The 23,516-nt window shown below is 44.7% G+C and overlaps 1 protein-coding gene across 2 annotated transcripts in view; it reads right to left on the bottom strand.

The window, feature by feature from the left end:
* Positions 1–22,725, bottom strand: part of TEX2 (testis expressed 2) — a 65,632-nt gene extending 42,907 nt beyond the window's left edge. The window contains exons 1-3 of one of the 2 annotated variants that reach the window (XM_006886278.1): positions 21,075–22,725; positions 3,634–3,834; positions 1,952–2,288 (exon numbers count right to left, since the gene is read on the bottom strand). In XM_006886278.1, the coding sequence (XP_006886340.1) occupies positions 1,952–2,288; positions 3,634–3,834; positions 21,075–22,700 (2,164 nt within the window). In that variant the 5' untranslated portion in view covers positions 22,701–22,725. The remainder of the gene's footprint in view (positions 1–1,951; positions 2,289–3,633; positions 3,835–21,074) is intronic. The other variant, XM_006886279.1, reaches the window with a different exon arrangement.
* Between the last annotated feature and the right edge of the window lie 791 nt (positions 22,726–23,516).

Genomic DNA, 23,516 nt, shown 5'->3' with positions numbered 1-23,516 from the left:
CCGTCAATGGTGAACTTTCAGGCTGTGTCTCCTCTGAGATGTCTGCTGATAAAGTCTCAAAGACAGCAGAAAATCTCTGAGCTCTGAGTAATGGGGAGAAAGGACTTGGTACAAGGGTTCCTGCTTCCACAGAATCATTCCTGGGTTTATGTGCCATGGTGGTGACTTCACACTGTAATGGTACTGGTGGCAAGTCCATCTTGGAGGAGACGTTTGATGAAGAGAATTTCATCCTGAAGCACACAGGTCTTGGAATCCTGTCAATGGCAAATTCCGGACCCATTACAAATGGTTCCCAGGTTTTTTATCTGCACTGCTACAGATGAGGGTTGGATGGCGAGCATGTGTCTTTGGTAAGGTGAATGAAGGCATGAGTGGTGTGGAAGCCATGAGCGCTCTGGGTCCAGGAATGGCAAGACCAGCAAGAAGATCACCACTGCTGACTGTGGACAACTCCAATGTGATCTGTATTCCATGTTGTCCGTTAATCACCGGATCATTCCTTCTATAGCTCCAGAGATCACCCTGCTACCCCCAGGAGCTTGCAGTGTCTTTTCATCTTTGTGTTCTTGCTATAGTTCTTTGGGTTCCATGTTTTCTTTCTTCCCCTCCAAGTTTAGCAGGACTGCAGAGTTAAGTTAATGTTTATGAAACTAAAACTAGACACCATATTGACTAGTCTTACTTAGGTTAGGATGGTGGTACAGGTCTTTGGGCACATCATCAGTAGCCTCTTGACTATTAAAATACTTTCTATTGATGCCTTTGAGCTGTGAGGCTGGAGTACTGAATATACAATGGACTTCCAGGAGAACAAACAGGTTCATCCTAGAGAGGGTGAAACCAGGCTGCTCCTTGGAGGCAAGGGTTCTGAAAGTTCATCTGACATACTTTGGACGTGTTGCAAAGTGTGACCAGTTTTTGGAGAGGGACATCATGCTTGGGAGGGTGGAGGGACAGTGCAAGAGAGGAAGACCCTCAATGAGATGGACTAAGTGATTGGGGTAATGGGGGTAAGTGTGTCACAGAAAGTAAGGTTGGCACTGGACAGAGCAGGTTTTAAGGGCTATTGTATATAGAGTCGCTATGAGTCTCAAGTGACATGATGGCACATAAAAACAGTAACAACAACAACAACAACAACAATATGCTTACTTTATGAAAAACCCAACTCAGATTAAGGATGAGGATGGAGACTGGTGGTGTTGAAAGCAGGCAGACTAGGGTAGCTAATGCCCCAGTGAAGGGAATAAAGCAACCACATGCAGTTTTGGAGACTCCTGTGTGAACCACTCCAAATTCCATGATCCCGAAAATCTGTTAGGCAGAGCTCCAGCATGGCTCAGTCCTAGACTTAACCCACCCAAAAGCCTTTTCCCTCAGACCACTCATTCTGTTCTCGACCTTTGAGCTCTTGCAAGTACTCACTGCATCAGGCTCAAGTTGGTCCAGCAATCTGTTAACATCTGACTGGCACAGATTAGCTTTTATCTAACACTTGAGGGCCAGGGCGGTTAGTGCTTAACTTTTACTGGTTCTGTGTTCCTTGCAGCCCCACCTTCGCTGCATGGGGTGACTGAGCCAAATGCAGTGAGAGAGAACTGAGAGCTCTATGTTTCTAAGGCGAACTCAGCCTGGAGGACACATAAGGGGCCAGGAGCTTCCAAACTCTCCTGAAGCATCTTCTAGAAGCATCTGCCTTCTTATACCTAGGTTCTCTTATTGCTTCTTCTCTTGAAAGAGTCACAAAGTAGTAAAGTATAAACAAAAAGCTGCAAATAGTTCCAACAATGTGCAAATGATCTGATACCAAGAGCTGCAGCAATGAACCCACCAGACAAGAGCCACAAGATCACATCTGAAGTGGCTTCCTCCACCCCACCTGGACTCGTTCTCAATCTCCCTTAGAGACCCGTGAAAATATATAAGCATTTAGCACACATGTCAATACCTGGCTTATTTGCAGACACCCCAGATGGCTTCTTGCTTTCCGACTTCAATTTAGATGCCAGAATAAATCTCCTGAACCACTCCTCTTTTTCTCGGCCAGTTCTCCCAAACAGATACAGTATCTGATCTCGGGGACTAGATCTTGTTCCCTCCTGAGGTGGCTTCTTAGAGTCCTCGCCTGTCAGCTCTTTCTCAGCTGGTGGTGGCTTCTCTTCAGATGTTTCCTTATCGGCCTGGGCCTTGGACATAAAGTCATCCTGCCGCCCGAGCTCAATACAAATGGGGTACTTTTTATTCCAGATTCGTTTTCGAGCCAAACTTTTAGGTACAAGATAAATCTACAGAGAAAAGAAAAAAAAAGATGATTGACATACTAAATAAAGAATTGACTATACTGTGTATTAGTATTATGCATACTTCAAATATACACTTCATCTTTTTGAAATTAAAATGATGGATGTACCATCCATCTTCTATACCATGCCTATAGCAAGTAGGACAAGTTTCCAGAAATGGCTTATTTTTCTTCAAAACCCTTTTAGAAAGTAGACGTTTAAGAATTTATTAATAGTTACAAGAATGCTTATTTTCAAATACCAGTAACACATACTATTTAGCTAATAATCACTGACCAAGTGATAATTTACATCTGAGTCAAACCTAAACTGGGAAAAAAAGGAATTTTTCAAACTGGACTTGAAGCTCAAGTTTATCAACCTCAAATTAAGAAAAAACTGATAAAAAATGACAAAAATACTTTTGCCAAGTAGAGGAAACTTAGAGATATAGTTCTAAATCTTTACGAAGAAGAGATTTCTAACTTTGGCTTTGTGGAATATGAAATAATTTCCATATCTTAATCATAGAAAAGCACATAATACTGTTTTCCAAAGGCAGGCCATTTTTGCGCATCCACAATCTTGACATTTACAGAGCCTCCCCGGCATCTCCTCATACAACATTTTGATTAGCTGGAAAGAAAAATCAAAAGATTCCATGAAGCCTCAAGGGGTAGTTAATGGAGCAGAAGCTGGAGTGTCAGCATGGAGCTCTCAGGTCCCACCCAGAGTTGCTGAATTAGAACTTCATTTGGTTTCTTTTTGGGTTTGTTTTTTTTTTTTGTGCATGTACCGTCAAATCAGATCTGACTGGTACAGGAGGCGATTGCACCTCCTTCTCCAGCAGAGCACCTGGTGCATTCGAACCGCAAACGTCTGGCATTGCAGTTGCAGCTTCTTGCCACTAGGCCACCAGAGCTCCCTAGAACTTGAATTTGTAACGGTGACTAAGGGATCCATTGTATGCCTTACAGGACAGAGTCCCCTAAAGTCCAAGAGGTCTGTGTTGCCAGTTGTTCTGACTCAACGTGACCTCAAGTGTGCAGAGCAGAAAGAACTTGACCCCACTGGATTTATGACTGTGACCTCTCAAAATATTGCCAGGCCTTACTTCTGAGGTGCCTCTGGATAAATGTCAATGCCAACCTTCCAGTCAGCAGCCCAGCACTTAACCACTTCTGCCCCCAGCAACTCCACTTGAGAGGCACTGCTGCCATGCTTTATTACACCAATGCTTTAACTTTAAATAAAAAAAAAGGGGGGTGGGGAATAATACAGCAAAGTGCCCAAGATTCCAAACAAAGTTTCATCTATCTGGTCTCTCCTTCAGAACGACTTGGCTTACCTTGCTGTCTGAGAGGTCGTAGATTTTCTGGCTGATGTAGGTGACCTCCGGCTTTGTTTCATTGTAGCTGGCCCTCCTGGATATGTTTTTATTGGGCTTTGAAAGTCTTAGGGTTCCACCTTCAAGTCGAACAAACACTGAATGTGTCAGGGTTGCGTGGTAAGTTTCGGGATCATAGTTATAAATCTCATTCATCCATCCCTAATGGGAAAGAGAAAAACCACTTCAGTTAGTAAAAACAGAGTAAGTGCAAACCCATTAGACATGAGCATGACAAACACTATCATCCGCACAGTTAAACCAAACCTGACTAGGAGGTTTTGAAAACTAAACTCCTGCGTTATGCAGATGACACAACCGTGCTTGCTGAAAGGAGGAGGGCTTGAAGCACTTGTTGCAGAAGATCAAAGAATGCAGCCTTCGGTATAGACTGCATCTCAATGTCAGGAAAACAGACTCTCACCACTGGACTGATAGGCAATGTCACGATGTACGGAGAGAAGACTGATACAGTCAACAGCCTCTCCTTGCTTGGATCCACAATTCACACCCTTGGTACCAGTAGTCAGGAAATAAGGGAGACACACTGTACTGGGAAAATCTGTAGTTAGGGACCTCTCCAAATTATTGAGGAGTAGTGATGTCAGTTTGAAGACTAAGGTGCATCTGATTCAGGCCACAGTCTTTCTGATTACTTACTATACATCTGAGAGCTGGACAATTAATAAGGATGATAGGCAAAGAATTGATGTCTTTGAGCTGTGGTGTTGGAGAAGAGGAATGAACATCCCATGGACAGCCAAGAGAACAAACAGATATGTCTTAGAGAGGGTTTAGCTGGAGTGCTCTTTGGAGGCAAGGATGATGAGGCTTCGCCTCACATACTTTGGACATGTTGCTAGGAGGGGCTATTTCTCGGAGAAGGACACGATGCTGGGAAGGGTGAAGGGTCAGTGAAGGAGAGGAAGACCCACAGTCAGCTGGACTGACACACTGACTACTGCAATGAGCTCTTGTGTGTCAAGAAGTTGAGGATGGCGCAGGATAGAGCAGGGTTCAGATCTTTTGTTCATAGGGTCACTCTGATTTGTGCTCGACTTGATGGCACCTAACAACAACAACAATAAACACCTGTATGGCGGTGGGGATGTTGGGGGAATGAGAGTGTCCATTCTTCTAAAGAAAAGGTTCTACATAATTGCCCCAAATCACTATTCATCTGGTCTATTATCCATATTTTTTCTCTTGTTGTCAGGTTCAAGTTGAATTCTGACTTACAGTAACCCATGTGACAGAATAGAAGGGTTTTCAGTTAGTAACTGAACGTTAACCAGAGCACCAGATTACTCTTTTCTCTTTAAAGCTGATAAGGAAATCAGGAAACAGAAAGAAGTTTGTTCATCTGATGAGAACAAGTCTCTCTGCCTGACCTCGTCTGGGGTGAACGTTTAACCTTGTTGTTAGTCTCTCTGCCTGACCTCATCTGGGGTGAGCGTTTAACCCTGTTGTTATTGTTGTTGTGTACCACTGAGTCAGGACCAGCTGGTGGACTTGAACCACGTGCCTTTGAGACTGCAGCATAACTTCTTGCCACCAGGCCACCAGCGCTCCTCACAAGTTACCCAGCCACACATCAGTACGCAACAGCCACACTGCCATCATATGTAGCCACAATAACCCATTACCATCACACCAGCTCACTGCAGCCCTACAGGACAGAGCAGAACTGCCCCACCGCAGGGGCTCAGGGCTGCAATCTTTACGGAAGCAGACTGGCATATCTGCTGGGGCGTTCTTCAAATTAACAACCTTTAGGTCAGCAGCTGAGGCCTTAACCATTCCATCTTCAGGATTCCTTACATGTGGCTGTTGTTGGGTGGTGTTCATTCCCACTCACAGCCATCCCACAGGAGAACTGCCCCGCAGGGGTATCGAGGCTGCCTTCTTTGAGGGAGCGGATTGCCTGCTCTTTTCTCCAATGGAGCAGCGGCTGGTGAGTTCAAACCCCTGACCTTTCAGATGGCAGCTAAGTGCTTAAGCACTGAGCCACTAGGGCTTCTTTGTAGGAGTATCATATTAAAAAGCACTGGTGGCGCAGTGGTTAAGCACTAGGCTCTTAAAAAAATGTTTTACATCTTTTGGGGCTCTTTTTTTAAAAAAAAATTTATTTTATCATTTTTGTGTGTGTACCATCAAATCGGATCTGACTGTACAGGAGATTGTCCCTCCTTCTCCAGCAGAGCATCTGGTGGACTCGAACCATGTACCTCTGGGATTAGAGTGCAGCTTCCTGCCACTAGGCTACCAGAACTCCCTAAGCACTAGGCTCTTAACCTCAATGTCTGTGGTCCGAATGTGAGGCAGCTGCTGAGAACACAGTCAGTCACCTTCTCTAGAGCTGAGCCTTGGCAATCTCAGGGAGTTCTATTCTGTCTTAGAGGACTGCGACGGATCAGAAGTTACTTGACAACGGTGGGGTACAGGGTACCATATCAGTGCAGGCCCAAGAGTCTCAAATGCTTGAGTTCTAGTTTTTCAGACCCAAACTTTTGGCTCAACCAAAAGGGGCAAAATCCCACCATTACGTTCCTCCTGCCGATGCCTCCGACACATGCAGTCTTAATGAGAACAGGCAGGCTGTTCAATACGTGGCAGCTGGTGGTGTTTTTAAAACGGCCTCACATGATTAAGTAACTAATCTTGAGATAAAATAAATTCTTTTAGAAATTCAAAGCCCTTTGAAAAAGTTAGCATGCAAAATGAGAATATAAGGATTAAAAGTAATCTAGGCAAAAGATATATGTTTATTTGACCCTTGGAGTTTACCAAGAATGTTACGAGTTGAGCTGTGAATAAGCTGACATGTTTTCTGCTGACTCTCATTGTCAGTTGACTAGAAAACTAGGTAAGACGCCCATGGTTGTGTGGATAAAATCACTGTTATCACCTCGTCTGTGACAGGACAGGCAGGCCTGGGTGGCTGGTCTCTGTTCTGCACCAGCCGAACACGCTGTCTCAATCACTGCTCCTGGTCAACCTGAGCATCTGGTTAACAAGAGCCACCATTCCCACAGTGCTTCAGAGGTTCACTTTCAAGCTGAAAAACCCAGCCAGGGGTTTGATCTACTGAGACACTGTCTTCGCAGCCTGTGTCCTCACACAGTTCTGCTACAAGCAGGTGGTTGTCCTCTGCTACGACTGACAGGCACAGCTCACCCTCTGCCACTTACCAAACTCCAGGAAGATAAGGGCATGACTCAGACAAGTGACACACAGAAAGAATGTTTCAGGTCCTCCACAGTAACAACACATAAACCCCTAGCTGCTCCACGCAGGAGGCAGGGCCTATCGGCTAGTGGAGAGGATCTGTCAGCCCAGCAAGAGAAAGTGTAGGAGACATGCTGCCTTGGACATGCTCTCCTGCTCTGAGCTGCTGTGCAATCAGCCCCCGACTCCTAGTGACCCTTTCTTTGCACAAGGGAACGAAACACTGCTCTGGCCAGACTGGACTGTAGCTATCAACAGGGTTTTCAGAAGCAGGCTGCCAGGATTTTCTTCCTCGTCTTGAACTGGAAATTCCACTGAAAATGCTTCAGCACCAGAGACCTACAGGAGCCTCCATGACTGAGGGTGGTGGCTGCACCAAAGCACATGGGCAAGGAGATGAACCCACGTCTCAGGCACGGAAGGTGAGAATGCCACGATGAACCACCTTGGCCTTCTTACCTTCCCTTCAGGGACTCTTCCGGCTGGGGCTGGCTCGGCCCTCCTTCTCCCCACCCCCACCTTCCCACTGTGGCAACAAAGGCAGCTGGGCTTTCTCCATCCCTTCGAGCCTCAGATTTCCTCCTTTCTACACTATCCTGTGAAAGATCTACTAGAGGCTAAAGCTCATGGCTGCCAGGGAAAAAAAGCAAACAAAACATGAATCAGAATTTAAATTACAAGTTTACTGCAATAATCGTCTGTTGGTTTAAGTAAGACCCAACCCTTGATCCTGTTTGATTGCATGGCCTGTTGGCCAAAACAGGAGCATGAGAAGGAACACATACTCCTCAGGAGAACTGCTCAGCCTGGCGAGCCTGGGCGCCAGGCCTGGCTTCCCCACGTGCTCACCGCCAAAGGGAACAGAGATGCTTGGGCCTGGGTCTTAGTTTTCTCACCTATACGAGGTTTGGCCAGCATGGCTCACCTCTAAACCTCACCCAGTCTCCACCCAAGCTCTGCCCTATGATCTCTTACCATGTCTAAAAAGTAAACCAAACATAGCTGCCTGTGACTCATGGTGACCTTCCATTAGGTTTCTGAGGATGTGAAAGGTGACAAACTGCCCCATCTTATTCTCACAGTTTGGCTGCTGGGATTGAACTGCTCAACTTATGGTTGGTGGCCAATATGTAACCTGCCCTCCCATGGGGGTCACCATCACTTGGAACGGACTGGATGGCAGCAGCGGTAGGTTCAGGCTGCTATGCCACCCACCACCTGCATGTGCCATTCTGCCTGTCTATGTGGAGACACAGGAACAAACTTCTACAGAGACCCTACTAAAAGCAAAAGGCTGGAGAGGTTACTAAGAAGACTGGTCACTGTTCTCAAGAACTAAGTCATAATTACACAAAACAGCACAGGACTAGAAACCTGGTACTCACAGAAAGAATCTTTTTAAGAATAAAATCAAAGCTATTCAAGGACAGAAAGTGAACCAGCTACTTCTTATCTAGAACAGAAATAGACTAGAGTTACTGGAGTCCAGGTTTCCAGACCCCCAGGGGATGGTTCTTTCCAGAATATCACAAGTTTTGATAGGAAACCGTCGGGTAAGCCCAAGGACTATGAACTGGCCACATCAATGAGGTGACCAGGCTGCAGACTGGTTACTGGGAGTCTGGTGAGACAGGACACTCAAGTTCTTCCCTATTTGTACACCTTGCGGCTGCGCCCCAGTTCACACAAACCAGGTTTGCCCTGGCAGAAAGCAATTTCCCAATGCAAATGAATCACCTCTGGTCCCTCAACTGGCCAGTCTCCTCCTGCTGGGATTTTTAATCTGGACATGGAATGTCTACATTTAAAATCGTAACCCTAGGCCCATACTCAAACTTGCCCATATGATGGCCAACCTAAGCCTTCTAAAATCCAGAATGTTCTTATCAAGTAAGACTTTTTTTTTTTAATGGGACACAGGAGTGGGTGTGAAAAAGATATGAGTATATAGTTAGTAACTTATTCCATTTTAACAGCTCAACTAAAAAAATAAATGAGATGCTCTCAGCCTACACTGAAGCGTTGCAGACAAGTTCTGTTTCTTCCTGAGGCTGGAAATGTGAAAATGGAGACAGTGCTTGCTGCTAGAGACAATGACCTCAGTCAGCTGGGCTGCAGCTGTCTGGCTCACAGACTGGTACTGTGATCGAGTCTGCAAAAGGTCGAGGGTCACTCTTCAATTCTCTGCTGGCTTTAGAAGGCACGTCTGGCTATAAGTATAAACCGCGATCTATAAAGGGGGCCCTTTGAACGCCTGGCATGATTAAATGTTATAATTAACCTTTTGCAAAATAATCAAGTCTGGAAAAACTGCTCACTTTCAGTGTAGTGCCAATGAGGAGTTCAAAGCCAATGTTCCCTCTGTTAGCTTCATGCTGAGCTAAGAGAACAGCGTGAGTCCTCTGGCCCAATGAAGGGACTACAATTTCTCTACATTCAGCACCCGGGAGCCTGGGCTGTACCAAGAACATGTTTGCTCCCTGTGGATATTTAAGGCTGCCTATCATTTATATACCTGGGCCACTCCTTCGCTGACTCTATCAGACAAGGAGCAAATGCAGAACCTCACAGCAGGGTCAGGAGCTAAGGCCACTGCTGCTGAAAACAGCCTCTGAACCCACAAAAAAGATGGCTGCTCTTCTTTTGTCCCCCAAAACTAAAACATAAGCAGGATTTTCTCTTTCCTATGCTTAAATGTTTTCCTCCCCCCCCCCCAACATATTAATGGTTTGGAACTGGAGTCATAAGTTAAATATAACAATATAAATCACAGAGTTTGAGAACACGGCAGGAGGCATCTACTAAATCACAGGCTTTTAAATTAAAATTGGATTTTACTCCTGAAAGATGCCTACCCTACAGACACAGAGAATTCATACTAGGGAAGACAGTCACAAGGCAGCCAGCCAGCACTCAAAATAAATACTGCTCAGAGATAGACTCTTGAGAACATTAAGGAAAACACTGAAAGCCATTAGAGGAGGGACACACTGGTCTGGTCTGAAGACTGTCCACGTCCTGCCACTCCTACTGCAAGGTCAACTCACTATCACAGGAGCTCTGGAGCCAGGGCTGGGCCTGGAACGATGCCTTTTATTCCAGCTTCTCCATGCTTCAGAGTGACAGCTCCCAAACTTGGGTGCCGACGGAACACTTTACAAGGATAGTGCAGAAGTGGGCAGGGTTTGGATCCGTTGTGAATCAGCATTAACTCAGTGACATTTGACAGCCGCTCGTAGCAGAGGTGGTTGTTGTTAGGCGCCGTCGAGTTGAGTACGACTCATAGTGACCCTATGAACAGATTTGAATTTCACAATCTGACACACTTGAACCCACTGCCGCAGTCACTGTGTCAATCCACCTGGTTGAGGGTCTTCCTCTCCTTCGCCGTCCCTCCACCTTTTAAAGCATGATGTCCTTTTCCAAGGAATAGTCTCTCCTAGCAACATGCCCAAAGTAGGCAAGACGAAGTTTCACCATCCTTGCGTCTAACACCAATCTGCTTCACCTTCTCTAAGACACACCTGTTTTGTTCTTTTGGCGTCCATCAGCACTCTCCTCCAACACTACAGTTCCAAAGCAGTGATTTTACTTCTGTCATCCTTAGTCCTTGTCCAGCTCTCAGATATCTGGGAAGTGACTGAAAACACCATAGTCTGAATCAAGTGTGTCTTAGTCCTCAAACATTACTGGACCTCAGTAACGTGGAGAGTCTTTTGACTGCAGACTTTTCCAGTGCAATTTGTTTCCTTATCTCCTGACGGTAGAGGTGGGAGATTATAAAGACTTGAAAGGGGCTCAGAAAAAGAAAATGTTTTCAGGTGAACTACTAAAACAACCAAGTTCTGATTTATGTTCATAAACAATAGATATTCCAACAATGAATGAATGAAAACCCAAAATCTCTGTAAATGTTCATTAAAACTAATAAAATTTAATTTTTTTAAAAAAAGAATAAAAAAGCCCCCAATAGATATTCAAATCACATTGTTGTTCTTAAGTGCCATCGAGTCGCAGGTGACTCATAGCGACACTATAAACGAAAGACCTGAACGGCTGCATAACTTTCATCCTTTATCCAGGTTCATGGGGTCTCCAGAGGCAAGCTATTTTGGAAGTAGATGCCCCTCCTGCTTCTAAGCTTGTTTTAATCGGGAAGTTCCACCAAACACTGTTCACTATGGGTAACCATTATCACATTTGACACATCAGTGTCACAGTGTTCAGCTTCACAGCAACCACGAGTTACCTCTTTACCAAGTGTTAAAATTATAAGATCAGAAATAGATCAGCAAAGTAAATAATTATCCCCTAAACCTTTTTTTTTGGTCTTATATACTATATTAATATTTTTTAAAAAAATTCATTGTTACACATTTTTCTCCATCCCCCTTCTCCCCCTAATTCTTTTAGATCACACATTCTATAACTTAAAAATTATGTCTGTGTTTTACTAAAATATAGCTTTTTTACAAAAAGAAAAAATAGACATAAAGAGAGTTAATGAGATAATAATTAGCCTTTTGGCTAATACGTAGTTTTTCTGTTATGATGACTCCCTGCTACCTCTGGTTAACATCTTATGGCACAATAAATACTTGGTGAGACTCATCTTTACTGATGATAGATGTAAATGCACATTTCAAATAATCTACTTGATAGTTTCCAAGGTTTTTGGTCAAAGGTCAGTGCATGTCATCTGTATGTTAAATATTAGCAAGGCTTGTTTACCTTACTACACAGGAAGAGGAAAAAGAAATACAGATTATTGTTGTTATGACCCTTTCAAAGGAAAGAATAATGAATAAAATCAAAGACTCAAGAAAACAATTGGTCCTAAGTTTGGGACCACAAAAATTGGGAACCACAGTCTCTACCAGACTGAGACCAGAAAAACACAATAGACCCAGCTTACCACTACCAGCTAATCTAACTGGGACCACAGAAAGTCCTAGACAGAAGAAAAATCTAGAACAAAATCCAAGACATAAAAAAGACCAGACTTATTGGTCTTAAAGAGATGGTGGGAGCCCCAAGACTGGTTCTTAAGACAGCCTTCAAATCAGAATGGAACTCACCTCCAGGGAACCCTGTGCAGCCAAACAACAGACAAGCCTACAAAGAACACTCCTCTGGGTGGGACACACTCCTCTGCCATCGGAACCCAACGGATCTCAGAAGGCAGGAAGGGGCAAGAAAGGAGGATGAGCCGGGGAATCCAGGGAAGAGGATCGAGTGGTCACACTGAGGAAATTACAAGCAATATTATAAAACAAAACGTGTTTCAACTGTTGACTTGAAAATGAATTTGCTCTCAATTTTTACCCAAGCCACAAGGACAAGAAACGAAACCAAACAGAAACCTTACTTTCTTCTTGTGCTTCTCATTTCTGGAGCTCACTATAAGAAGCAAAACAAACAGTGGACGGATAGTGCCTGGTCACTAAACCACCACACTCCTGTCCTGGGCCTGCTTCCATGTCTCTGCAAGAGCAGAAGACCTCTTCTGAAACACTAACCATTGCACAAGACCTCTGATGTGATTTCATTTTAGAGGTAGAGAGATTTCTAGCACTGATTTTTCCCCATAGTTATTAATACCTTACTCTTCAAGTGTACATGTATACACAATTTGAGAAACCTGAGACTCAAGGTTCCCACAGCCTCTCTCCTTACTCTATGATGACGCTTACAACAAAACTGAGGGGCTACGTCCTGCAGCATCTAGCTAGGATTCCCAAAGAAACAATGTTATTGACTACAGTCACGTTCAGGCAGATCAGTGAACAAGCTGAGTGGAAAACTGGGGGCCTATGATACTGTTCTTTCCACTTTCATGTATATTTGAAATTTTCTGCAATCTTTCGACTCATTGTCAGTGAGTAGACTCATACCCTCTAGTTTGTTTTCAGAAGCTGTAAATCACATAGGGAAAGACCTCTTTCTCCCTCAGAGGAACTGGTGGATTTGAACCAAAAAAGAGGGACTACTCTGGGGTTCACTGCAAAACTCCCTATGGGCTACACCACTAGAGCTTCCTTTATAATAAATAAAGTTTTTAAAAAATCATGGCAGGATTGGCTGACTCCCTAATTGTTACTTGTAACCTTGCCTCTGAGGATTTAGGTGGGAAATTCAGGAACCATTTTCCTACCCAAGCTCTTTTCCAACCAACCTGAAAGCACAGCATAGCAGCGTGTTAACTGAGCTAAGCCTGCTTATAAATACCACGCCTGATAAGCATGTCTAGCAACAAAGGGACACGAGGAAACAGCCACATTATAAAAGCCACACATAAAACGCACGCCACCAATTCCAGGTGCAGGATATTTCCAATTAAGTATAATGTAGAGGAAAAAACCTCACTTTTATGTCCTTGTACTCAGTAAAGGCCTTGTAGACCCTTAACAGAAAACAATTCCAGCCTCTTCTGGCTGTATGGGTGGATAAGGTGGTTTTCTCTTCTGATTTCTTAAAGAATTTAACAGATTGAAATGAAATTTACAAGGCAAGGTAGCATCTCAAAATTACATAATGCTCTCCTTACAAAATTATATTTTTTAATTAAATTTTATTCGTTTTAATGAACATTTACAGAGATTTGGGGTTTCCATTCATTCATTGCTGCACTACAAAATTATATTTTTTAGATATCAAAACTAAACACCATAGTCAGAGAAAATAATAATAATAATAATAAAAATATTAAAGCAACCCACTCTCTCATTAGGTGTACCATAATCTAAAGAAAAAAGGTTCTCTAAAATTTCTATTAGCTCTTGCAATGGTGAACACCATGCAATTTTTACCATCTGCCTGGGCCATATTTTGATGAGACGGATCATCGCTCCTGAAACCAATATCCTACTGCTGTGTTATGTTGGTGGTTTATAAATCTGAGATAAAGAATTTACTCAGGAATATAATTCCAAACTGCATTTGAGTCATACACTCACATATAAGTCCAAGAATCTTACAACATCTTCAGGAAGCTTTTCATTAGACACGCGGAAAGATGATGGGGAAGAATAGCACTGAATTAAGCACACTCCTGGTCAGGCGACAAGCACATTTCTGGAGCCCATCCAACTGCTAAGGATGTTCAGCAAAAATATTTCAACTACAGTTTTTCTCATTCTCTTCATTCCCAAAGCCACTCCTCTGCCCAGGTCCCCAGCTCGAGACATCCAGCCAGATACACAAATAAAACCTGGTAAAGTTACTTCCCAGGGTTGTCAGCTCACAGTGATGCCTGTGGGCTCCGTAGTCCACAGGTGGCGAGCTACCTACCTGAGACTACCTTCCCCAGACTGCCATGTTTCTTTAAATCACATTAGCTTCATGCTGAGTGCCTGTAGCAACCTTTTTCCTATTTGCTGCTTCTCATCAATTATGGACATAAATCAAGAGCAAACAGTTTGGGAAATGATGGTAGCAGCATCAGAACCTGCCTAATGTCAAAGGCATGATGGACAGGATCAGCCTAAAGTTGATTCCCAGGAGGTGGTAGCGGTCCAATATATCTCTACCCTCCAATCTGTTTGAATACGTTGACTGTGCCTTGCACAGCGCACTCCACTTCTCTTCTGGGTTCATTACTCTGTTGCCATGGCCACACAGAACTCATAGATCATACTTACAGTTTAGTGGTCTACTAAGGAAGTAAGAGGCTATAACCTGGAGTAAGGATCAACAGGCTGCAAGTAGGGAGCAGGAAGCATACAGTTAAAGCATGCTTCTTCAGCGTAGAGCAGCCCTCTCAGCTTCTTCTGGCTGTGCAGGGGCTTCTCTCAGCCCCAAGGATGGGGCTCCCTACCACTGCTCTGTCTTTGTGGGTCTGTAACTTAGGACTCTGTCACAGGGTGCCTTTCAGCCTGCCACTGTCTTAATGATTACAGCCCTTGAAACATGCTGTGACTCTTTTAGAGGTTCTTGCCTCCTGTCTTCTTTTGCTGTGTCTCTCTACTTTCTTCCTGTCTGCTTCCTTTCTGAGGAAATTCTGTGGTATTGGCTGTGTACACACACGTGGACACACACACACTCTCTCTCTCTCTCTCCCACACACACACACACACACACACACACTCTCTCTCTCTCTCCATCAATTTCAAGCCATGACCCCTCCCATCAGCACCATGAATTGACTAATCTCTTTCTTAGTAGGCCAGAGACATTTAATTTGCATAGTAGGCAACATCCTCCTCACTTACATGGCCTACTGACCAATCCTTATAAAGTGGATACCAATCATACAGCATGCTACAACCCAGGACCAGAGAAAAAGAATCAAACCACCAGTGTTTTACAGTTTACTCAGGAAATGTCAACCTGGACAAAAGTAACAGATCCTCTGGGGTAGAAAGCTAGAGCAAAGGTGCCTTAAAGTTTAGGGGAACAATCTCTCATACTGGTCTTTCACAGAATGAAGGAAAAAAGTCACATAAAGGACTTTATTTCACTACACAGGCTCTGGAGGAGGTCCTAAGAATTCTTCTGTAAACTCTGTGACAGCTCTGCGCTGCTCCTGACCCATCAGGACCCAAAACATGAGACAGCGATCTACTATGAGGTCTAAACAGTCACACATCAGCTTCTGAGAAGAGCTATTATTTGGGTAGCAGTTGGGTCTGTTTAGTTTACCTGCTCTCGTATCCATCACTGCTGCAGCATCACTTTAAACACAAATGTCTGCAGTATGTATGGAGTAGTGAATCCCCCTGCTGAAATGCACAAAGTGTCACTTTTCTCCTCCCTTTCCTCATCATATGAACTCACATTGAAGGAAAAAAATGCTTCAGTTGTTTATGGGGCTAATAAAGGAAGCGGGCTCCCAGCTTAAGCTGCAGGGACGAGGTGACCCAACAAGGAGAATTTACAAAACCCAGGGGCTGAAAAACACAGTTTCCCTGACACAGTCCTTGAGCACCAAACTTCCTTGCTTGATGTCATGGAGTTCACAGCCAGATTCTGCTTTGGGTACATAAGATCAGTCAAGGGGCTGGGTCACTTTCACAGGTAGGTTTATAGCCTCTGAATCCTGTCATGAACTAGTTTGTTGGTTTTTTAAAAGGCTTATATATCTGCCGTGCTTGAGAACAGCATCCTGTACAAACACAAGTAAACAGGATTATACACTTTCTCTCTCAAATCAGACAACTTATCCTAGAAAATCAGCCAATTTTCAAAAGGAATTCTTTTGACTTGCCCTGGAAAAAGGTTAACAGGGATACTATATAGAGACCAAGGCCAAGCCCTGCATCCCTTTAAAGGCATAAACCTGGAGGCAGGGTAGAAATCTAGAACTCACTCCTGATATTCTTTCTCCAACCCTCCACTCAGCCTAAACCATGCTCCCATTCCCTCTGTTTAGGAGGGTTGAGGGCTGGTAAGAAAAGAGCCGCCAGAAGATAAACAAGCAACAAATAAGTTCAAACTCCTGTCAAAGATAGGCCGATTTGGATTTTCCACTTTAGTAAGAGAAGAAAAACCCCACAAGCTATATTTTTTCAATAATTCTTCGCCATTTTCTTAAAGTTCACTCTGATCAAACCCTGATTCATCTCTCTTTTCCTTAAGCAGAAATCTTGGATTTCTTTAAAAAAAGCAACATCACTGTGATCATCTCAGTGATGTCAACAGGGTCAATACTGACTCACAGGCTAAACTTTTTGCTAGAACGTTTATTCATTCATCTGCCCATCCATTCCTTCAACAGTTACTTATCATGAGCCCAATATGTGCCTGGTTCTGGGGCCACAATGAACAAGATGGACAAAGCCCAGGTGGACATTTAATAGTGTACTGGGGAAGACAGACAATAAACAAATAGCTATATGCCTGGTGGTTGTTGTTGGGTGCTGTCAAATTGGAGCTGACCCTCTGGTGGAGTCAATTAATCGAACAGGAGGAGACTGCCCATCTGTCCTTCTCCTGTGGAGCAGCTGGTAGAATCGAACTATGTGCCTTCCAGACTATAGCGCAGCTTCCAACCACTAGGCCACCCTAGCTCTCTGTAAGTGCTATGAAAGTGAGGCTGAGGAGCTAGCTGTCCTCCAAATACAGGCACCCCTTTCAGTAGGGTTGGCTCTACAGTGCAGGAATGGGTCTGGGAAGGAAGTTGCCCCAAAACCCACTATGCTGCTGTCGAGGTTCAGAGTCAACCAGCCCATAGTGTTTCCAAGGCTGTTTATCCTTTACGGAAGCAGCTTCTCATATTTTTCTTTTGCACGGTGGCTAGTGGATTTAAACCACTAACATTTTAAATAGCAGCCAAGCTCTTAAACATGGCACCAGTAAAGCTCCTCAGAAGCTGTCCAGTAAGGAACTAAACTTCCCAGGGCCCCTTACACATAGGAAGGTCCATATGACTATCTGAGGGAGTGAAAGTCATGTGTTTCACCTGGGCCCAGACATTTTGGTAGTATGCCTTCTCCGTTCCAGTCTGCCAGCTGGATGCAGAGAACCGCAATGTTCCTGGCAGGGGCTGACTAACTGCTCAGTTCAAGGTGGAGCAAGAAGATGGAAACAGCTTGGTCCCTAAATTAACATGCAGAGACCACCCACCTATCCAGGACACTCATGCTAGACTATTACGCAGGCAAGAACCATCCCTCAGTGATCCATATCGGTGACTGCTTGACAACAGCTCAAAGGTTGGATGGTTCAAACTTCAGGAAGGGCTGGAGATGTGCTTCTGAAAGGTGGCAGCCTTAAAAACTCAAGGGAGTAGTTCCACTCTGCACACAGGGTGTGTGAGCAAGAAATGAACTTCCAGTTTGTCATAGCAGCCATCCTAAGTCACACAGGAAGTACAATGTCCAGTTAGAAAGAGAGGAAGACAGATGCCCCATGGTAGACTGCACTGTCCTTTTTTCACCACAATATCCAGGTCTGAAATTTAGTGTTAAACCTGCCAAAATGCTTAACTGCTACATTTTTTAAAAGGGTTATCAAAAATTCGGTCCTTTTTTTGGTCTTTTATTCAGCAAAACTGATTAAAGAGCTTTTTGCATTTGAAATCTCTGGCTTGGATCGAAAGCACTGGCCCTTTTCTAAAATAGAGAATGTTTTTAGGTGGCTCATTAAGTCACCAAGAATGCTGGGCACTAAACAGAAGCCCTCAGGCTAAAACATGTTTCTCCTCTTTAGTAAAAAGCCATTCTAAGCAAGTTTCATTTGAGGATGAAAAAGAATTACCAAAACAATGCTGCACAGTTGATTAAACATCAATCAAGAAGCATACTTATAAAACAGACTAAGACCATTTGCTTGGATTATTGGTAGCAGCCAAGAACAATATCAAAGTATTTGTTTTCAACAAGGCAAAGGCAACAATGTGAAATTAAAATACATTTATCCCAGACACTGAAGGCAAAACCCCTTTCTTACAGAAAACGGGTTAGCCCTGCCTGACTGCCGCTCAACAGCTGTGTGATCTCATGCAAGTAACTTCTCTGTGCTCCTACTTCCTCCTCAGCACATATTCCAATTGAACAAGGCTGAGGTGAGAATTAAACAAAACGATGGACCCAACACTTAGCCCCCTGTAAGGTTCAATGTAGGGCTTCTTTTCCTGTTTCAGAGATCAGCTCAAAACCCTCTCTGTGCCAACGCATTCACGTCATCACATCCTACCTCATCAACGTCCTCTGGAGCTCAGCAAACCCCTGGAGGACAGCAGTGATGGGACTCAACACAACCACTGACTGAATAAAAAGTGCCACTTCCCAAGACAAGTGTTTAAGCTAAAAACTGCAGTTAGCCATTAGGCACTGGAGTCATTATGGGCATCCTTTTCCTTCGCTAAAATCAGCACTAACTTACCTAAAGGGCATGTAATTCAGGTATTCACAGCACCATCTTATCAGAAAAAGCTTAGCAACCAGGCAAATGAGTCACTTTTGCTCCGCTTCATATATTAAAGTGAAGCTTAAGTGTGTCACATCCTCAAGACTCAACACCAGACTCTCAGAGTAATAATGCCATGTGTGAGAAACAAAAAAGGACAGGTTACAAAATACATGGCCCCATTAAAGTAAAATCTGAAGAGGTACGAATATGTATTTGTGTGTATTGTGTGCTTGTATATATGTGTACATGTATATACTCATATGCTCACAAGTACATGTTGAAAAAGACTGAGAAATTAAAAAAAATCATTATTGTAATTATTCCCTACTAGTATGATGATGATGTTGTATGCCTTGGAGTTTGAAGCAACCCTTATAGCTGACCCTCCAGTGGGTTTTCAGAGGCATTAAATCACATGGGAGGAGGCTGCCCATCTTTCTCTGGTGGAGATATTGATGGATTCGAACCATAAGCCTTCAGGTCTGCAGTGCAGCTTCTTACCATCAGGCCACCAGAGCCCCCCTACTAGTATGCTAAGGAATCGCTTTCTCTGAGTTTTCTAGGTTACTGACCACATTTTTTTTAACAAGGAAATAAGTTTATGATTTTATTTTATTTTTTTTAGAAATAGTACTTAGTGAGAGATCATGTGGCCAGGATCAGAACATTCTTAGTTGAACAGGGGTGGAGATGAGGCAGCCGCCTTCTGCTAACATTTACAGCCTTGGAAACCTGACAGAGGGTCACCAAACTGACCTGCGGCTGTGGGTCTGGTGTGAGTTAGTCATAGAAGAGCAACCGAGCCAATCTGAACTACTAAAGATTAAGACAGCTAAGGTTCAAAACTGCTTCAGGTAAACCAGTCTCTCTTTTGTGCAGCTCTGGTTAAAAAAGTGCTTCTCAGGATAGGTGTGGACATGAAGCCTCCACAGAGTGGTGTCATGGAAAAGCAGGAAGGGAACCCTAAGGCTCCAAATCCCATCTCTACTACGTAATTGTCAAGAAACCCTGAACAAATGACCACTGCTTCAAGCTGGTCTCCCATCTGTAAAACCTTCAACTTTTCAGGGAGACTGAAGCTTTGAATTAAATAGTATTATAAGGCAGGGGGTCTCTAAACTTCCACATTCTCTCAGAGCACACAGATCTGAGAGAGAGAGAGAGAATGAATTACAAAATAAATAACAACAGTACCTTTATATGGTCTATATTATACTACACAGAACCCAGAATTTACTTTCATTTTTTTCCCCCTTCATGCCTGGAAGGGTGGAGGGACAGCGCAAGAGAGGAAGTCTCAGAATGAGATGGATTGACTCTGTGACCTGAGAAATGGGATTAGGTCTGTCAGAGACGATGAGATTGGCTAAGGATAGGGCAGGGTTCAGAGCGAATGCACATGGGGTCACTATGAGTCGCAGGTGACTTGATGGCACATAACAACAACAACAAGAACAAGAACAACAACAACAACAAAAACAACTGTTTTTTAAGAAAACAGTTTTACTATTGCGTAAACATTAAACTAGGATGAGAAATACAACAGAGGAAATTCTCTAAAGAGGCTGCAAAGATAGAAGTTTTAACATTTTTAAAATATTATCAAATAAGTGCAACCCATGTTTTTGTGGTAAATAATAACTGAACCCCTGGGTGCTGCTGAGTTGCTTCTGACTCAGGATAACCCTGTGTGTGTCAGAGTGGAGCTGCGCTCCACAGGAAACCCCAGAACTTTCTAGAAGATGAAAGAAAAAAAGAAATGTAAAGGGAAGTTCTAGTATCTTCTTCCCGGACCCGGTGGCCTCTCATGGGCACCCTGCAGAGGCCCAAAGCTTGAGCTCCAATGTGCTTAAAGGTGATCTTTCCACCGCTCCCGCCCCACTGTGCACAGAGGGGAGAGGCGCCGCAGGGGCAAAGGCTCACAGGCAGTGGCCTCTGTTCCCTCCCTTCCCTTCTCTTGCACTTTCAGGAGAATTTAATCCTTTCTCCAAGAGTTCCAGAACATTTACTCTAAAGACTCTGCTATGACAAATGCTTGGCATGTTTACATGTTTAGACAGAAAATTAACTGGGAAGTGGATGTAACTACTGCTCCCTAGAACCATGGCAACCCCTGAAAGACTACTTGGTGTACTCCTGAGACCAGAGTTAGAATGAGGCTTACAGACAGGTCTCTCAAGAGTGAGACCTTAAAAGACTGCGCACGCACACAAACATATACACACACTCTACTTCTGCAAATACCTCCAGCAAACAGCAAGTCTCGAAAAGATGAAGAGAGAGCTACCAGGAGCTCTGATGAGCTGTGGAAGGCGAAGGCTTACCTTTAAAATTTCGGGTTCTTTGATATCCAGAGGTCTAGTGTTCCAGTGCTGGAGGTGCTTACGGGACCTGTGATATCTATGAGCACTTGGTGGTGTAAAAAACCAAATCATGCACACTGCAGTCATGAACCCAAGGCCGATGCCCAGGAAGAGTCCACTGACGTAGTGGGGGAGGGGGAGGACGAGGTACCCGTAGACACACATGATAAAGAAGCCCAAGGTCTTCACTGGCAGCTCCTGGTGCTGCTCGGCCGCGTCCACCTCCTCCTCGCTGTCAAGAGCGCCCCCCTCGTCCACAAGCACCTCTGACCTGGGAGGGAGGTCTGGGGGCTTGTCAGCCTTGCTCTCCCCGTCTGTCTCTAACTCGAAGTCCTCGGTGTACAGTTCGCAAAACTCGTCATCCTCTTTGCTCACCAAGGCCGACAAGGAACACTTCTCGAGAACCAGAGAACTGGTCTTCAGGCCAATGTCCTTCAGACTGCTGCTCACCTGGGTGCTTCTGGGTTCCACCTCTCTGGCGGGGTCGTCGGCTGGCTTGGGGGGCTCACTTTTGGGGATGTTGGAGTTGCTTCCGTAGCCTTCGCCCTCAGAGTCACACTCCTCTTCCTTGATGCTGTAGTTGTTATTGCTTTCCAGGTGGCCGTTCAAGCTGGACAGGTTAGAGAGCTCGGAAGCACTTGAAGATAAGGCTTTGGGCCGATGGCTGCTGCTTTCCTCCCCGATGATCTTGCTCAGGAGCTGGAAGGGCTCGTAGATGACTTCAGAGAGGCGTCGTTTAGTGTCTTCGATCTTCGCCTCCATCTCGGGCACTTTGAAAAAGGAGCGCGTGTCAGAGGGCGACGTCAGTGGGGAAGAGGGCGCAGTTTTGGAATCTCCCCCTGTGTTCCGGGGCTGCGTGAACTGCTTGAACAGGTGCAAGTTGAGCTTGGAGTCGGGGGGCTTGTAGGACACAGTGTCTGACTCCTGCCTGGAAGTGTCTGTGGACAGAGACTTGACCAGGGTCTTCATCAGGTGCCTGTGCCTTGGGGGGTGTGGGGACTCCTTTGGCTCCACCTCTGTGGACAAGGACTTCACCAGGCTCATGAAGGGCTTTGCGCTGGAGAGGGCCGACGATGAGGCACTGGACGAGAGGACAGGAGACTTGGAAGGAGAGGACAACGGGGAGGAAGAACTGGTTTTCTGCTCAGAAAGGGATGACACACTGGGAGAGCTAGCTAAGGGCCCCGACGAAGACGACCCTGGGGACAGAGCCAATGGCACTGTACTTAATACTTGAACTGCCGGAGGAGGGGACTCCAACAGCTTTACAGTGTTCTCAGAGATGGGCAAAATGGCAGGGAGCTCGGACACGGGCAGTCCATCTGCCAGGGTGGGCGAGGCAGCAGGGTCATGGCCAAGATAGAGGTCTTCCTTGGCCTCGAGCCCCGTTACGATGCTTTGGTCATCCAGCCCCTCCTCAAAGTACTCCCTGAACTCCTCTTCCTCCTCCTCCTCCTCCTCCCCGGATGCCGAGAAGTGAATGGCGATGGTGTCTCGGGACACGGATCTCTGCACGTGCACTCTGGGGGCTGATGGTTTTGGCATGTCAGTGGTTTTTTCGGCATGGCTACCATTCAGACTTGTCATTGCCAGCTTCACAAGGGCTCAGGCTCTGTGAAGAGAGCGAGAAAACCAGGAGTCAGAAAGTGGTTTCTCCACAGGAGACACTGCCGTTTGCAGAGAGGGGCACAGATGGCACTCATTCTGAAATGGTAATTACGCTTTTACCTGGCAGATGTCCATTGCTATTCACTTTAGTGGGCTGAATGATTTCATTTGCACTAGCTAATTTCAGTTAGGCCTTCTCTTTTATGAACAAACGGCAAACCATTATTATCAATGCTGCACAATCCATCTTATCTCGCAACACCTGAATGGCTGGCGCCTCCCCCCATTCTATTGAGAGTTCTGTCTTTCAATGTTTAAAATACCTGCAGGATCAGCGTTATCAGCATGACTTCAGATGCCCCACAGGATAGAATGGAGTGTCCTGGTAAGTTAGGGGATCTCGGAACAAAAAATTCGCCAGTGGTTTTTGCGTTGAAAAAGCTACCCCAGGAAGGGTATAATGCTTCCACTACAATTTTCACAGCAATCTTAAGAATCACTTGGCTTGCATCTCCCCCTAACACTCATATGATCTTGTCATTGCAAATAAGTGGCAACATGTCCAACTACAGATGGATAGTGCAATCTACATATTAATGACCACAACCTTTAACTTCTTTATTCCTAAATGACAGTTGTCATAAGGCCTGACGTATTCAGGTATCACAGATGGTATAGCCTCTGTTCTGAAGAGTCACCATAAAGCCAACACCTCTGACAGGACATCCAAGATTGAAGTGACAGGAAAATGAAACATCAGAGCTGAAGTTTGTCACCCTCTGAGAACTCTCCTGG

Source organism: Elephantulus edwardii, unplaced genomic scaffold (assembly GCF_000299155.1).
Source record: "Elephantulus edwardii isolate Elephantulus edwardi_28Jun2011 unplaced genomic scaffold, EleEdw1.0 scaffold00048, whole genome shotgun sequence".
NCBI classification, from domain to species: Eukaryota; Metazoa; Chordata; class Mammalia; order Macroscelidea; family Macroscelididae; genus Elephantulus; species Elephantulus edwardii.
Note: the sequence above shows the minus strand (reverse complement) of the source record. Positions and strands in the feature narration are given on the sequence as shown.